The following is a 17114-nucleotide window of genomic DNA, read 5'->3' as shown; positions in this document are numbered from 1 at the left end:
GCTGCAGGGATATAGGCTGTGTTCTCTTCTGTATTACATAGTGCGGGGGGCTGCACGGATATAGGCTGTGTTCTCTTCTGTATTACATAGTGAGGAGGCTGCAGGGATATAGGCTGTGTTCTCTTCTGTATTACATAGTGAGGAGGCTGCAGGGATATAGGCTGTGTTCTCTTCTGTATTTCATAGTGAGGAGGCTGCAGGGATATAGGCTGTGTTCTATTCTGTATTACATAGTGAGGAGGCTGCAGGGATATGGGCTGTGTTCTCCTCTGTATTACATAGTGAGGAGGCTGCAGGGATATAGGCTGTGTTCTCTTCTGTATTTCATAGTGCGGAGGCTGCAGGGATATAAGCTGTGTTCTCTTCTGTATTACATAGTGAGGAGGCTGCAGGGATATGGGCTGTGTTCTCCTCTGTATTACATAGTGAGGAGGCTGCAGGGATATAGGCTGTGTTCTCTTCTGTATTACATAGTGAGGAGGCTGCAGGGATATAAGATGTGTTCTCTTCTGTATTACATAGTGAGGAGGCTGCAGGGATATAGGCTGTGTTCTCTTCTGTATTACATAGTGAGGAGGCTGCAGGGATATAGGCTGTGTTCTCTTCTGTATTACATAGTGAGGAGGCTGCAGGGATATAGGCTGTGTTCTCTTCTGTATTACATAGTGAGGAGGCTGCAGGGATATAGGATGTGTTCTCCTCTGTATTACATAGTGAGGAGGCTGCAGGGATATAGGCTGTGTACTCTTCTGTATTACATAGTGAGGAGGCTGCAGGGATATAGGCTGTGTTCTCCTCTGTATTACATAGTGAGGAGGCTGCAGGGATATAGGCTGTGTTCTCTTCTGTATTTCATAGTGCGGAGGCTGCAGGGATATAGGATGTGTTCTCTTCTGTATTACATAGTGAGGAGGCTGCAGGGATATAGGCTGTGTTCTCTTCTGTATTACATAGTGAGGAGGCTGCAGGGATATAGGATGTGTTCTCTTCTGTATTACATAGTGAGGAGGCTGCAGGGATATAGGCTGTGTTCTCTTCTGTATTTCATAGTGCGGAGGCTGCAGGGATATAGGCTGTGTTCTCTTCTGTATTACATAGTGAGGAGGCTGCAGGGATATAGGCTGTGTTTTCTTCTGTTATTATACTTTGGTTTTCCTTATCTCACAGATTCAGTGTTTGTTGTGGTTAAGTTGGGATTAAAGGGTCTTCTCTAAGGTCTCGTCTTCGGTCTCTTTCCCTGATGGGCTGTCTGAACACTCTTTTGAGGTCAGTATCGTGTGTGGTGCAGTCATGGTAACCCTTTGTTTTCACGGCTCGGGTTCACTGTGGGAATGCTCAGGTTGCAGGCAATGGTAAATATATTCTGGGCATCGTGAAAGAGTAGATCCTGTGAGAAGGTCATCACAGCATCAGTGTTACTGTCAGGCTCATGTACAATTCAATAGATTTCCATCTTCATCTCCTCAGGAGCGTGTGTAATCCCTTTCTCTCTAATCAGGGATGATAGGAGAATGGTTCTATGGTATGTGGAGCAGAGCTGCCCCTGGTGTTTTTATGGTGACCATTGCTGCTTCACTGACAAGTGAATAGAGCTCCGATGTTGCAGGTTGTCAGCAATCTGGGCATGGTGCCTATGATAGACTGTCTCACCGGAGAGAGCCCCAGTGCAGAGAGGTGAGTGCAGCGGGTTACCTGCGGCATGATGGCGGCGCTCAGCAACATCCAGGAGAGTCTCGTCTTGTGGCCCTCAATACTTTTAGCTCTCGGTTCCTGGGGAGACTTGTTTTTCTTTTTTCCCATTCTCCTGGGATTCGCTAGTTCCGCTGGCGTGCAGAAAGTGACAGCTGTGGATGGAACATTTGGCCTGCGCTTGTTTTTCCAGTAACAGATCTGAGAGTGAAGGTGTCCCCAGGTAGCCTGATTATCACAATCATCTCCAAGAACTCACATCTGAGACCTCAGACACAGGCAGCTCCGGGCCTCGCACTGACCTGCACCGAGGAGTCACAACATAAAAAAGCTGTTGTACTTCTTCATCTCTAGGGCTGAAACGATTACTCGAATTAATCGATAAACTCAACATAAAAAAAACTTTCTTTGCCATGTGACCACGGAGTGTGAGTGAAGAGCTTGTTATTGCTCACGCTCCGTGGTCACCCGCCTCTTGCACAGCGCTGCACTGCATCCTAACGTACACGTCATCAGGACATGTTAGCTCAACATCACTGCGACTGGGCACTGATGGCTAGGAGAGGCACTGGGGGGAGCTGGTGACACTGGGAGGGGAAGCAACTGATGACACGGGGGAGCTGGTGGCACTGGAGGGGGAACTGGAGCGGAACAACTGATTGCACTGGGGTGCGTTCTCGTAATCGTGTCTCACACGTCACCTCTGTATTACATGTAATCGTGTCTCACACGTCACCTCTCTATTACATGTAATCGTGTCACACGTCACCTCTCTATTACATGTAATCGTGTCACACGTCACCTCTCTATTACATGTAATCGTGTCACACGTCACCTCTCTATTACATGTAATCGTGTCTCACACGTCACCTCTCTATTACATGTAATCGTGTCACACGTCACCTCTCTATTACATGTAATTGTCTCACACGTCACCTCTCTATTACATGTAATCGTGTCTCACACGTCACCTCTCTATTACATGTAATCGTGTCACACGTCACCTCTCTATTACATGTAATCGTGTCACACGTCACCTCTCTATTACATGTAATCGTGTCACACGTCACCTCTCTATTACATGTAATTGTCTCACACGTCACCTCTCTATTACATGTAATCGTGTCACACGTCACCTCTCTATTACATGTAATTGTCTCACACGTCACCTCTCTATTACATGTAATCGTGTCTCACACGTCACCTCTCTATTACATGTAATCGTGTCACACGTCACCTCTCTATTACATGTAATCGTGTCACACGTCACCTCTATTACATGTAATCGTGTCACACGTCACCTCTCTATTACATGTAATTGTCTCACACGTCACCTCTCTATTACATGTAATCGTGTCTCACACGTCACCTCTCTATTACATGTAATTGTCTCACACGTCACCTCTCTATTACATGTAATCGTGTCTCACACGTCACCTCTGTATTACATGTAATCGTGTCTCACACGTCACCTCTCTTACATGTAATCGTGTCACACGTCACCTCTCTATTACATGTAATCGTGTCACACGTCACCTCTATTACATGTAATCGTGTCACACGTCACCTCTCTAGTACATGTAATCGTGTCACACGTCTCCTCTCTTACATGTAATCGTGTCTCACACGTCACCTCTGTATTACATGTAATCGTGTCTCACACGTCACCTCTCTATTACATGTAATCGTGTCTCACACGTCACCTCTCTATTACATGTAATCGTGTCTCACGTCACCTCTCTATTACATGTAATCGTGTCACACGTCACCTCTCTTACATGTAATCGTGTCTGACACGTCACCTCTCTATTACATGTAATCGTGTCTCACACGTCGCCTCTCTATTACATGTAATCGTGTCTCACACGTCACCTCTCTATTACATGTAATCGTGTCTCACACGTCACCTCTCTATTACATGTAATCGTGTCACACGTCACCTCTCTATTACATGTAATCGTGTCACACGTCGCCTCTCTTACATGTAATCGTGTCTGACACGTGACCTCTCTATTACATGTAATCGTGTCTCACACGTCACCTCTCTATTACATGTAATCGTGTCTCACACGTCACCTCTCTATTACATGTAATCGTGTCTCACACGTCACCTCTCTATTACATGTAATCGTGTCTCACACGTCACCTCTATTACATGTAATCGTGTCTGACACGTCACCTCTCTATTACATGTAATCGTGTCTCACACGTCACCTCTATTACATGTAATCGTGTCTGACACGTCACCTCTATTACATGTAATCGTGTCTCACACGTCACCTCTCTATTACATGTAATCGTGTCTCACACATCACCTCTCTATTACATGTAATCGTGTCTCACACATCACCTCTATTACATGTAATGTGTCTCACGTCACCTCTCTTACATGTAATCGTGTCTCACACGTCACCTCTCTATTACATGTAATCGTGTCTCACACGTCACCTCTCTATTACATGTAATCGTGTCTCACACGTCACCTCTCTATTACATGTAATCGTGTCTCACACATCACCTCTCTATTACATGTAATCGTGTCTCACACATCACCTCTATTACATGTAATGTGTCTCACGTCACCTCTCTATTACATGTAATCGTGTCACACGTCGCCTCTCTTACATGTAATCGTGTCTGACACGTGACCTCTCTATTACATGTAATCGTGTCACACGTCGCCTCTCTTACATGTAATCGTGTCTGACATGTGACCTCTCTATTACATGTAATCGTGTCTCACACGTCACCTCTCTATTACATGTAATCGTGTCTCACACGTCACCTCTCTATTACATGTAATCGTGTCTCACACGTCACCTCTCTATTACATGTAATCGTGTCTCACACGTCACCTCTATTACATGTAATCGTGTCTGACACGTCACCTCTATTACATGTAATCGTGTCTCACACGTCACCTCTCTATTACATGTAATCGTGTCTCACACATCACCTCTCTATTACATGTAATCGTGTCTCACACATCACCTCTATTACATGTAATGTGTCTCACGTCACCTCTCTTACATGTAATCGTGTCTCACACGTCACCTCTCTATTACATGTAATCGTGTCTCACGCGTCACCTCTCTTACATGTAATCGTGTCTCACGCGTCACCTCTCTATTACATGTAATCGTGTCTCGCACGTCACCTCTATTACATGTAATGTGTCTCACGTCACCTCTCTTACATGTAATCGTGTCTCACACGTCACCTCTCTTACATGTAATCGTGTCTCACGCGTCACCTCTCTATTACATGTAATCGTGTCTCACGCGTCACCTCTCTGTTACATGTAATCGTGTCTCGCACGTCACCTCTCTTACATGTAATCGTGTCTCACACGTCACCTCTCTATTACATGTAATCGTGTCTGACACGTCACCTCGATATTTGACTTGGGGCAGTTGTGCTCGTCTTGCACCCGGCTGCCCGATGTCTGATATATGACTTGGGGCAGTTGTGCTCGTCTTGCACCCGGCTGCCCGATGTCTGATACATGACTTGGGGCAGTTGTGCTCGTCTTGCACCCGGCTGCCCGATGTCTGATATTTGACTTGGGGCAGTTGTGCTCGTCTTGCACCCGGCTGCCCGATGTCTGATACATGACTTGGGGCAGTTGTGCTCGTCTTGCACCCGGCTGCCCGATGTCTGATATTTGACTTGGGGCAGTTGTGCTCGTCTTGCACCCGGCTGCCCGATGTCTGATACATGACTTGGGGCAGTTGTGCTCGTCTTGCACCCGGCTGCCCGATGTCTGATATATGACTTGGGGCAGTTGTGCTCGTCTTGCACCCGGCTGCCCGATGTCTGATACATGACTTGGGGCAGTTGTGCTTGTCTTGCACCCGGCTGCCCGATGTCTGATACATGACTTGGGGCAGTTGTGCTAGTCTTGCACCCGGCTGCCCGATGTCTGATATATGACTTGGGGCAGTTGTGCTCGTCTTGCACCCGGCTGCTCGATGTCTGATACATGACTTGGGGCAGTTGTGCTTGTCTTGCACCCGGCTGCTCTATGTCTGATACATGACTTGGGGCAGTTGTGCTCGTCTTGCACCCGGCTGCTCGATGTCTGATACATGACTTGGGGCAGTTGTGCTAGTCTTGCACCCGGCTGCCCGATGTCTGATATATGACTTGGGGCAGTTGTGCTCGTCTTGCACCCGGCTGCCCGATGTCTGATACATGACTTGGGGCAGTTGTGCTCGTCTTGCACCCGGCTGCCCGATGTCTGATACATGACTTGGGGCAGTTGTGCTCGTCTTGCACCCGGCTGCCCGATGTCTGATACATGACTTGGGGCAGTTGTGCTCGTCTTGCACCCGGCTGCTCTATGTCTGATACATGACTTGGGGCAGTTGTGCTCGTCTTGCACCCGGCTGCCTGATGTCTGATACATGACTTGGGGCAGTTGTGCTAGTCTTGCACCCGGCTGCCCGATGTCTGATACATGACTTGGGGCAGTTGTGCTTGTCTTGCACCCGGCTGCTCTATGTCTGATACATGACTTGGGGCAGTTGTGCTCGTCTTGCACCCGGCTGCCCGATGTCTGATACATGACTTGGGGCAGTTGTGCTCGTCTTGCACCCGGCTGCCCGATGTCTGATACATGACTTGGGGCAGTTGTGCTCGTCTTGCACCCGGCTGCCCGATGTCTGATACATGACTTGGGGCAGTTGTGCTCGTCTTGCACCCGGCTGCCCGATGTCTGATACATGACTTGGGGCAGTTGTGCTCGTCTTGCACCCGGCTGCCCGATGTCTGATACATGACTTGGGGCAGTTGTGCTCGTCTTGCACCCGGCTGCCCGATGTCTGATACATGACTTGGGGCAGTTGTGCTCGTCTTGCACCCGGCTGCTCTATGCCTGATATTTGTTATGTCGGTTCCTGTATTATTTATGTTTTTGCTTCTTTTTGCCTTATTCTGTGTCCCTGGTGAAATGAAAGATTGATGTGCAGTGTAAACTTGCCCACGTAATTCAGGCTGTGGGACGGATGTCTCCTCATCAATATACATGAAAGATCTCATCTAGCTGAGAGCGCTGCAGATCCTGGTGGCGGCTCCGTAGAGCGAGGGCTTCTCGGGGGGTTGGAGGCAGCGCGTGCAGCTCCTGAATGTCGTTGTGTTTGTCTTTCAGCAGAGATGACGTTGCATTGGGTGATGGAGTCCAGCGTGATGGCATGCAGCAAATGGAAAGGAGCTTTTCTACTTCAGCCTTGAACGTGTCCACGCACCCAGTAGACGGTCACCTGGCAGGCACCTTGGGTTCTTTCGCCCTGGTTTATGCTACCCGGCGTCGCACATCGTGAGCTCTAGGATTTCCATCTTTGTCTTTTCTGGGGATTTCCTGTCCCATCTGCAAAAAGATGGGTGACCTGAGCAATAGTGATTTCTACACCAAGAACCAAAGAAATGAGACCAGTCATGCAGCTGACTATGGGTGCACTCTCCAGGAACTGGGCTCCCTTATGGAGCTGCGGGGAACAGAGGCCGTGGTTAAGATGAAGGAGTATTACGGAGACTCCGATGGACTGTGCAAGCGACTAAAGACCTCTCCCACTGAAGGTAAGATCATGTAATGTTTGTCCTACTGAAAGATACCGCCACCACTCTCTGCTCATGCGGGTGCCGGGCTCTCTGCTCATGCGGGTGCCGGGCTCTCTGCTCATGCGGGTGCCGGGCTCTCTGCTCATGCGGGTGCCGGGCTCTCTGCTCATGCGGGTGCCGGGCTCTCTGCTCATGCGGGTGCCGGGCTCTCTGCTCATGCGGGTGCCGGGCTCTCTGCTCATGCGGGTGCCGGGCTCTCTGCTCATGCGGGTGCCGGGCTCTCTGCTCATGCGGGTGCCGGGCTCTCTGCTCATGCGGGTGCCGGGCTCTCTGCTCATGCGGGTGCCGGGCTCTCTGCTCATGCGGGTGCCGGGCTCTCTGCTCATGCGGGTGCCGGGCTCTCTGCTCATGCGGGTGCCGGGCTCTCTGAGGATATATACACATCACTATGAGGATATATATACACATCACTATGAGGATATATATACACATCACTATGAGGATATATACATCACTATGAGGATATATACATCACTATGAGGATATATACACATCACTATGAGGATATATACATCACTATGAGGATATATACACATCACTATGAGGATATACACATCACTATGAGGATATACACATCACTATGAGGATATATACATCACTATGAGGATATACACATCACTATGAGGATATATACACATCACTATGAGGATATATACACATCACTATGAGGATATACATACATCACTATGAGGATATATACACATCACTATGAGGATATACACATCACTATGAGGATATATACACATCACTATGAGGATATACACACATCACTATGAGGATATATACACATCACTATGAGGATATACACATCACTATGAGGATATATACACAACACTATGAGGATATACACACATCACTATGAGGATATACACACATCACTATGAGGATATATACATCACTATGAGGATATACACACATCACTATGAGGATATATACACATCACTATGAGGATATATACACATCACTATGAGGATATATATACACATCACTATGAGGATATATACATCACTATGAGGATATATACATCACTATGAGGATATATACACATCACTATGAGGATATACACATCACTATGAGGATATATACACATCACTATGAGGATATATACATCACTATGAGGATATATACATCACTATGAGGATATACACATCACTATGAGGATATATACACATCACTATGAGGATATATACACATCACTATGAGGATATACATACATCACTATGAGGATATATACACATCACTATGAGGATATACACATCACTATGAGGATATATACACATCACTATGAGGATATATACACATCACTATGAGGATATATACACATCACTATGAGGATATATACACATCACTATGAGGATATACACATCACTATGAGGATATATACACAACACTATGAGGATATACACACATCACTATGAGGATATACACACATCACTATGAGGATATATATACACATCACTATGAGGATATATATACACATCACTATGAGGATATATACACACATCACTATGAGGATATATATACATCACTATGAGGATATATACACATCACTATGAGGATATATATACATCACTATGAGGATATACACATCACTATGAGGATATATACACATCACTATGAGGATATATACACATCACTATGAGGATATACACACATCACTATGAGGATATATATACATCACTATGAGGATATATACACATCACTATGAGGATATATACACATCACTATGAGGATACACACACATCACTATGAGGATATATACACATCACTATGAGGATATATATACATCACTATGAGGATATACACACATCACTATGAGGATATATATACATCACTATGAGGATATACACACATCACTTCTTTTTTTTTTTTTTATTCGTGTTTTGGTGCCGCACATCCTGTAATTACAGAACCTGTATTTTTTTATTTATTATTATTGTGAAGCAAACAACAATTTGGAGAAAATAACAGAAAAGGTCAATGTGCAGAACTATTCACCCCCTACAGTCAGTGTGCAGAACTATTCACCCCCTACAGTCAGTGTGCAGAACTATTCACCCCCTACAGTCAGTGTGCAGAACTATTCACCCCCTACAGTCAGTGTGCAGAACTATTCACCCCCTACAGTCAATGTGCAGAACTATTCACCCCCTACAGTCAGTGTGCAGAACTATTCACCCCCTACAGTCAGTGTGCAGAACTATTCACCCCCTACAGTCAATGTGCAGAACTATTCACCCCCTACAGTCAATGTGCAGAACTATTCACCCCCTACAGTCAGTGTGCAGAACTATTCACCCCCTACAGTCAGTGTGCAGAACTATTCACCCCCTACAGTCAGTGTGCAGAACTATTCACCCCCTACAGTCAGTGTGCAGAACTATTCACCCCCTACAGTCAGTGTGCAGAACTATTCACCCCCTACAGTCAGTGTGCAGAACTATTCACCCCCTACAGTCAGTGTGCAGAACTATTCACCCCCGACAGTCAGTGTGCAGAACTATTCACCCCCTACAGTCAATGTGCAGAACTATTCACCCCCTACAGTCAATGTGCAGAACTATTCACCCCCTACAGTCAATGTGCAGAACTATTCACCCCCTACAGTCAGTGTGCAGAACTATTCACCCCCGACAGTCAGTGTGCAGAACTATTCACCCCCTACAGTCAATGTGCAGAACTATTCACCCCCTACAGTCAGTGTGCAGAACTATTCACCCCCGACAGTCAGTGTGCAGAACTATTCACCCCCTACAGTCAGTGTGCAGAACTATTCACCCCCTACAGTCAGTGTGCAGAACTATTCACCCCCTACAGTCAGTGTGCAGAACTATTCACCCCCTACAGTCAGTGTGCAGAACTATTCACCCCCTACAGTCAGTGTGCAGAACTATTCACCCCCGACAGTCAGTGTGCAGAACTATTCACCCCCGACAGTCAGTGTGCAGAACTATTCACCCCCTACAGTCAGTGTGCAGAACTATTCACCCCCTACAGTCAATGTGCAGAACTATTCACCCCCTACAGTCAATGTGCAGAACTATTCACCCCCTACAGTCAATGTGCAGAACTATTCACCCCCTACAGTCAGTGTGCAGAACTATTCACCCCCGACAGTCAGTGTGCAGAACTATTCACCCCCTACAGTCAGTGTGCAGAACTATTCACCCCCTACAGTCAGTGTGCAGAACTATTCACCCCCGACAGTCAGTACTCTGTAGAGCCCCATTTGCAGCAATCACAGCTCCAGGTCGCTCTGGATCAGTCTCTAGGAGCAGTCGCCACATCTGACCGCTGGGATTGTTGCCCGTTCCTCCTTGCAGAACGGCTCCGGCTCCTTCAGGTCGGATGTTTGCGCTTGTGAACAGCGATCTTTACGTCTGACCACAGATCTTCTATTGGACTGAGATCTGGGCTGTGACTCGGCCGTTCCAACACATTTACAGGTTTCCCCTTAAACCAGTCAAGTCGTGTTGCTCTAGCCGTGTGTTTGGGGTCATTGTCCTGCTGGAAGGTGAGCCTCCGTCCTCGCCTCAGATCACGCACAGAGTGGGGCAGGTTCTGCTGAGGAATATCCCTGTATTTAGCACCATCCATCTTTCCCTCAGCTCTGACCAGTTTCCCAGTCCCCCCCAGTATGATGCTGCCACCACCAGGTCTCACTGTGGGGATGGTGTTCTTTGGGTGATGGGATGGGTTGGGTTTGCGCCAGACATAGCGTTTTCTTTGGGCAAAAAGTTCAGTTTTAGTCTCCTCAGACCAGAGCTCCTTCCTCCATACATTTTGGGAGTCTCCTCAGACCAGAGCCCCTTCCTCCATACATTTTGGGAGTCTCCCACTTGCCTTTTCGCAAACTCACAACGCGCCTTTCTGTTTCTAGCTGACAGTAATGGCTTCTTCTGGCCGCTCTGCCATAAAGCCCAACTCTATGGAGCGTACGGCTGATTGTCGTCCTCTGTACAGATCCTCCAGTCTCTGCTGTGGAACTCTGCAGCTCCCCCAGGGGTATCTTAGGTCTCTGTGCTGCCTCTCTGATAATAATAATAATGATGATATTCATTTATATAGCGCCACCATATTCCGCAGCACTTTACAGGTTTATAGGGTTCATATGCAAAACAAATTTAACTGGATAATGTGCAACACTAATAGTCAGGGCCCTGCTCGCAAGAGCTTACAATCTGAGGAATTGGGGGTGACACATCAGCTAGTTGATTGTGATCAGTAGTATTTGAGCCATTACTGAACTGACAGGAGTGGTGACGGCCGATCAGGACTACTAGAGGATCGAGTTTAGGCCAGAGGAGTTGGTGGGGGGAAGGTTTAGTCTGGGAAAAGTCATGCCTGATAAGCCTGCCTGAAAAGATGTGTTTTTAAGGCACGTTTGAAGGTGGAGAAGTTGTGGATTGACCTAGTATTCCAGGGCAGAGTATTCCAGAGAGTAGGTCTTGAAGATGGGAGTGAGAGGTACGAATTATGGAGGTTATTAATCTTAGGTCGCTAATGGAACGGAAAGCAGGAGTAGGGTTGTAGATGGATATGCATGGAGGTGCAGCACTGTGGATGGCAGGAGTAGGGTGGTAGATGGATATGCATGGAGGTGCAGCACTGTGGAGGGCAGGAGTAGGGTGGTAGATGGATATGCATGGAGGTGCAGCACTGTGGAGGGCAGGAGTAGGGTGGTAGATGGATATGCATGGAGGTGCAGCACTGTGGAGGGCAGCAGTAGGGTGGTAGATGGATATGCATGGAGGTGCAGCACTGTGGAGGGCAGGAGTAGGGTGGTAGATGGATATGCATGGAGGTGCAGCACTGTGGAGGGCAGGAGTAGGGTGGTAGATGGATATGCATGGAGGTGCAGCACTGTGGAGGGCAGGAGTAGGGTGGTAGATGGATATGCATGGAGGTGCAGCACTGTGGAGGGCAGCAGTAGGGTGGTAGATGGATATGCATGGAGGTGCAGCACTGTGGAGGGCAGGAGTAGGGTGGTAGATGGATATGCATGGAGGTGCAGCACTGTGGAGGGCAGGAGTAGGGTGGTAGATGGATATGCATGGAGGTGCAGCACTGTGGAGGGCAGAAGTAGGGTGGTAGATGGATATGCATGGAGGTGCAGCACTGTGGGGGGCAGGAGTAGGGTGGTAGATGGAGGTGCAGCACTGTGGAGAGCAGGAGTAGGGTGGTAGATGGATATGCATGGAGGTGCAGCACTGTGGAGGGCAGGAGTAGGGTGGTAGATGGATATGCATGGAGGTGCAGCACTGTGGAGGGCAGGAGTAGGGTGGTAGATGGATATGCATGGAGGTGCAGCACTGTGGAGAGCAAGAGTAGGGTGGTAGATGGATATGCATGGAGGTGCAGCACTGTGGAGGGCAGGAGTAGGGTGGTAGATGGAGATGCATGGAGGTGCAGCACTGTGGAGAGCAGGAGTAGGGTGGTAGATGGATATGCATAGAGGTGCAGCACTGTGGAGGGCAGGAGTAGGGTGGTAGATGGAGATGTATGGAGGTGCAGCACTGTGGAGGGCAGGAGTAGGGTGGTAGATGGATATGCATGGAGGTGCAGCACTGTGGAGGGCAGGAGTAGGGTGGTAGATGGATATGCATGGAGGTGCAGCACTGTGGAGAGCAGGAGTAGGGTGGTAGATGGAGATGTATGGAGGTGCAGCACTGTGGAGAGCAGGAGTAGGGTGGTAGATGGATATGTATGGAGGTGCAGCACTGTGGAGGGCAGGAGTAGGGTGGTAGATGGATATGCATGGAGGTGCAGCACTGTGGAGGGCAGGAGTAGGGTGGTAGATGGATATGCATGGAGGTGCAGCACTGTGGGGGGCAGAAGTAGGGTGGTAGATGCATATGTATGGAGGTGCAGCACTGTGGGGGGCAGAAGTAGGGTGGTAGATGGATATGCATGGAGGTGCAGCACTGTGGAGGGCAGAAGTAGGGTGGTAGATGGATATGCATGGAGGTGCAGCACTGTGGAGGGCAGGAGTAGGGTGGTAGATGGATATGCATGGAGGTGCAGCACTGTGGAGAGCAGGAGTAGGGTGGTAGATGGATATGCATGGAGGTGCAGCACTGTGGGGGGCAGAAGTAGGGTGGTAGATGGATATGCATGGAGGTGCAGCACTGTGGAGAGCAGGAGTAGGGTGGTAGATGGATATGTATGGAGGTGCAGCACTGTGGAGGGCAGGAGTAGGGTGGTAGATGGATATGCATGGAGGTACAGCACTGTGGAGGGCAGAAGTAGGGTGGTAGATGGATATGCATGGAGGTGCAGCACTGTGGAGGGCAGGAGTAGGGTGGTAGATGGAGGTGCAGCACTGTGGAGGGCAGAAGTAGGGTGGTAGATGGATATGCATTGAGGTGCAGCACTGTGGAGAGCAGGAGTAGGGTGGTAGATGGATATGCATTGAGGTGCAGCACTGTGGAGGGCAGGAGTAGGGTGGTAGATGGATATGCATGGAGGTGCAGCACTGTGGAGAGCAGGAGTAGGGTGGTAGATGGATATGCATGGAGGTGCAGCACTGTGCAGGGCAGAAGTAGGGTGGTAGATGGATATGCATGGAGGTGCAGCACTGTGGAGAGCAGGAGTAGGGTGGTAGATGGATATACATAGGTGCAGCACTGTGGGGGGCAGGAGTAGGGTGGTAGATGGATATGCATGGAGGTGCAGCACTGTGGAGGGCAGGAGTAGGGTGGTAGATGGATATGCATGGAGGTGCAGCACTGTGGGGGGCAGAAGTAGGGTGGTAGATGGATATGCATGGAGGTGCAGCACTGGAGAGCAGGAGTAGTTTGGTAGATGGAGATGTATGGAGGTGCAGCACTGTGGAGAGCAAGAGTAGGGTGGTAGATGGATATGTATGGAGGTGCAGCACTGTGGAGGGCAGGAGTAGGGTGGTAGATGGAGATGAATGGAGGTGCAGCACTGTGGAGGGCAGGAGTAGGGTGGTAGATGGATATGCATGGAGGTGCAGCACTGTGGAGGGCAGGAGTAGGGTGGTAGATGGATATGCATGGAGGTGCAGCACTGTGGAGGGCAGAAGTAGGGTGGTAGATGGATATGCATGGAGGTGCAGCACTGTGGAGAGCAGGAGTAGGGTGGTAGATGGATATACATAGGTGCAGCACTGTGGGGGGCAGGAGTAGGGTGGTAGATGGATATGCATGGAGGTGCAGCACTGTGGAGGGCAGGAGTAGGGTGGTAGATGGATATGCATGGAGGTGCAGCACTGTGGGGGGCAGAAGTAGGGTGGTAGATGGATATGCATGGAGGTGCAGCACTGTGGAGAGCAGGAGTAGTTTGGTAGATGGAGATGTATGGAGGTGCAGCACTGTGGAGAGCAAGAGTAGGGTGGTAGATGGATATGTATGGAGGTGCAGCACTGTGGAGGGCAGGAGTAGGGTGGTAGATGGAGATGTATGGAGGTGCAGCACTGTGGAGGGCAGGAGTAGGGTGGTAGATGGATATGCATGGAGGTGCAGCACTGTGGAGGGCAGGAGTAGGGTGGTAGATGGATATGCATGGAGGTGCAGCACTGTGAGGGGCAGAAGTAGGGTGGTAGATGGATATGCATGGAGGTGCAGCACTGTGGGGGGCAGGAGTAGGGTGGTAGATGGATATGCATGGAGGTGCAGCACTGTGGATAGCAAGAGTAGGGTGGTAGATGGAGATGTATGGAGGTGCAGCACTGTGGAGGGCAGGAGTAGGGTGGTAGATGGATATGCATGGAGGTGCAGCACTGTGGAGAGCAGGAGTAGTTTGGTAGATGGAGATGTATGGAGGTGCAGCACTGTGGAGAGCAAGAGTAGGGTGGTAGATGGATATGCATGGAGGTGCAGCACTGTGGAGAGCAAGAGTAGGGTGGTAGATTGAGATGAGGGAGTAGATGTATGGAGGTGCAGCACTGTGGAGAGCAAGAGTAGGGTGGTAGATGGATATGCATGGAGGTGCAGCACTGTGGCGAGCAAGAGTAGGGTGGTAGATGGAGGTGCAGCACTGTGGCGAGCAAGAGTAGGGTGGTAGATTGAGATGAGGGAGGAGATGTATGGAGGTGCAGCACTGTGGCGAGCAAGAGTAGGTTGGTAGATTGAGTTGAGGGAGGAGATGTATGGAGGTGCAGCACTGTGAATAGCAGGAGTAGGGTGGTAGATGGAGATGAGGGAGGAGATGTATGGAGGTGAAGCACTGTGGAGAGCAGGAGTAGGGTGGTAGATGGAGATGAGGGAGGAGATGTATGGAGGTCCAGCACTGGAGAGCAGGCGTAGGGTGGTAGATGATGGAGGTGCAGCATTGTGGAGGGCAGGAGTAGGGTGGTAGATGGAGATGTGGGAGGAGATGTATGGAGGTGCAGCACTGTGAATAGCAGGAGTAGGGTGGTAGATGGAGATGAGGGAATAAATGTATGGAGGTCCAGCACTGGAGAGCAGGCGTAGGGTGGTAGATGATGGAGGTGCAGCATTGTGGAGAGCTTTGTGGGTGAGGGTGAGAAGTTCTGTATTCTGTGGTGGATGGGCAACCAGTGAAGTGACTGGCACAGACTAGTAGCATCAGTGTAGCGGTAGATGGATAGATGAGCCTGGCTGCAGCATTTAGGACAGATTGAAGGGGGAGAGTTAGTGAGAGGGAGACCGATTAGTAATGCGCTGCAGTAGTCAAGACGAGAGTTTTTGCCGTTTTCACCGTAAGAAAAGGGTGGATCCTGGCAATATTTTTGAGGTGCAGACAACAAGAGCGTGTAAGTGATTGAATATTGGGAAAAAGGAAATATCATAGTCAAAAGTGGCCCTAAGACAGCAGGCATGTTGCACAGGAGATATGATGGGGTTAGGGTTAGGGGTGCAGACTCAAATTGAAATATCAAGTTTAGGTGAGTTAGTAGATGGGGGAAAGGCAAGAAGTTCAATTTTTGAGTGGTTCAGTTTTAGATAGAGAGAGGACATGATGTTGGAGACAGCTGCCAGACAATTATTGGTGTTTCGGAGTAAAGCAGGGGGGATGTCAGGGGATGAAGTGTATAGTTCAGCATAGAGATGGTATCGAAAGCCAAATCTACTAATAGCCTGTCCGATGGGGGCTTTATAGAGGGAGAAGAGTAGAGGACCTAGTACTGAGCCCTGAGAAACGCCAACATCAAGAGGAAGAGGAGAAGAAGAGCCAGCGAATGATACACTAAAGGAGCAGCCAGAGAGATATGAAGTGAACCAGGAGAGAGCAGAGTCCTTAAGGCCAATTGAGTGGAGCATGGTGAGGAGGAGTTTTTGGTCTATGGTATCGAATGCTGCTGAGAGATCCAGCAGAATCAGTAGAGAATAGTCACCATTTCTTTTTGCTGTGAGACCATTAGACACTTTAGTAAGGGCAGTTTCTGTAGAGTGAAGAGGGCAAAAGGCAGATTGTAAGGGGTCAAGAAGAGTTTGCAGAGAGATGGCTTATTAAGCGAGAATAGACAAGACGCTCAAGGAGTTTAGAGATGAAGGGGAGGTTAGAAACAGGTCGGTAGTTAGCAGCACAGGTCGGGTCAAGAGATGGTTTCTTTAGTAGTGGGGTGATAATAGAGTGTTTGAAAGAGGAGGGAAAGATACCAGAAGAGAGAGAGAGGTTATAAATTGTAGTTAGGTGAGTGATGACAGCCGGGGAGACTTCTTACTCTGTTATAGGGTCAAAAGAGGAGAGAGAGCATGTGGAGGAATGGGAGGGAGGAGGATTGAAATTATCTGGGGACTGGGAGAAAATGTCCTGCCGGATACTGCCGGTCTCTGAAGTAAGTGGCCATGCCATCAGCGCAGAGGTCAGTGACCGGT

The 17114-nt window shown here is 48.8% G+C and overlaps 1 protein-coding gene across 4 annotated transcripts in view; it reads left to right on the top strand.

Annotated features, from left to right (window-relative positions):
* ATP2B2 (ATPase plasma membrane Ca2+ transporting 2) overlaps positions 1-17114 on the top strand; it is a 241374-nt gene that overhangs the window by 88498 nt on the left and 135762 nt on the right. For 2 of the 4 annotated variants that reach the window (XM_044290097.1, XM_044290100.1), the window contains exon 2: positions 6842-7266. In XM_044290097.1, the coding sequence (XP_044146032.1) occupies positions 7068-7266 (199 nt within the window). In that variant the 5' untranslated portion in view covers positions 6842-7067. Of the gene's footprint in view, positions 1-6838; positions 7267-17114 lie in introns of all 4 variants that reach the window. The other 2 variants (XM_044290096.1, XM_044290099.1) reach the window with 1 other exon arrangement.

The sequence above is a fragment of the Bufo gargarizans genome, chromosome 4 (genome assembly GCF_014858855.1).
Source record: "Bufo gargarizans isolate SCDJY-AF-19 chromosome 4, ASM1485885v1, whole genome shotgun sequence".
NCBI classification, from domain to species: domain Eukaryota; kingdom Metazoa; phylum Chordata; class Amphibia; order Anura; family Bufonidae; genus Bufo; species Bufo gargarizans.
Note: the sequence above shows the minus strand (reverse complement) of the source record. Positions and strands in the feature narration are given on the sequence as shown.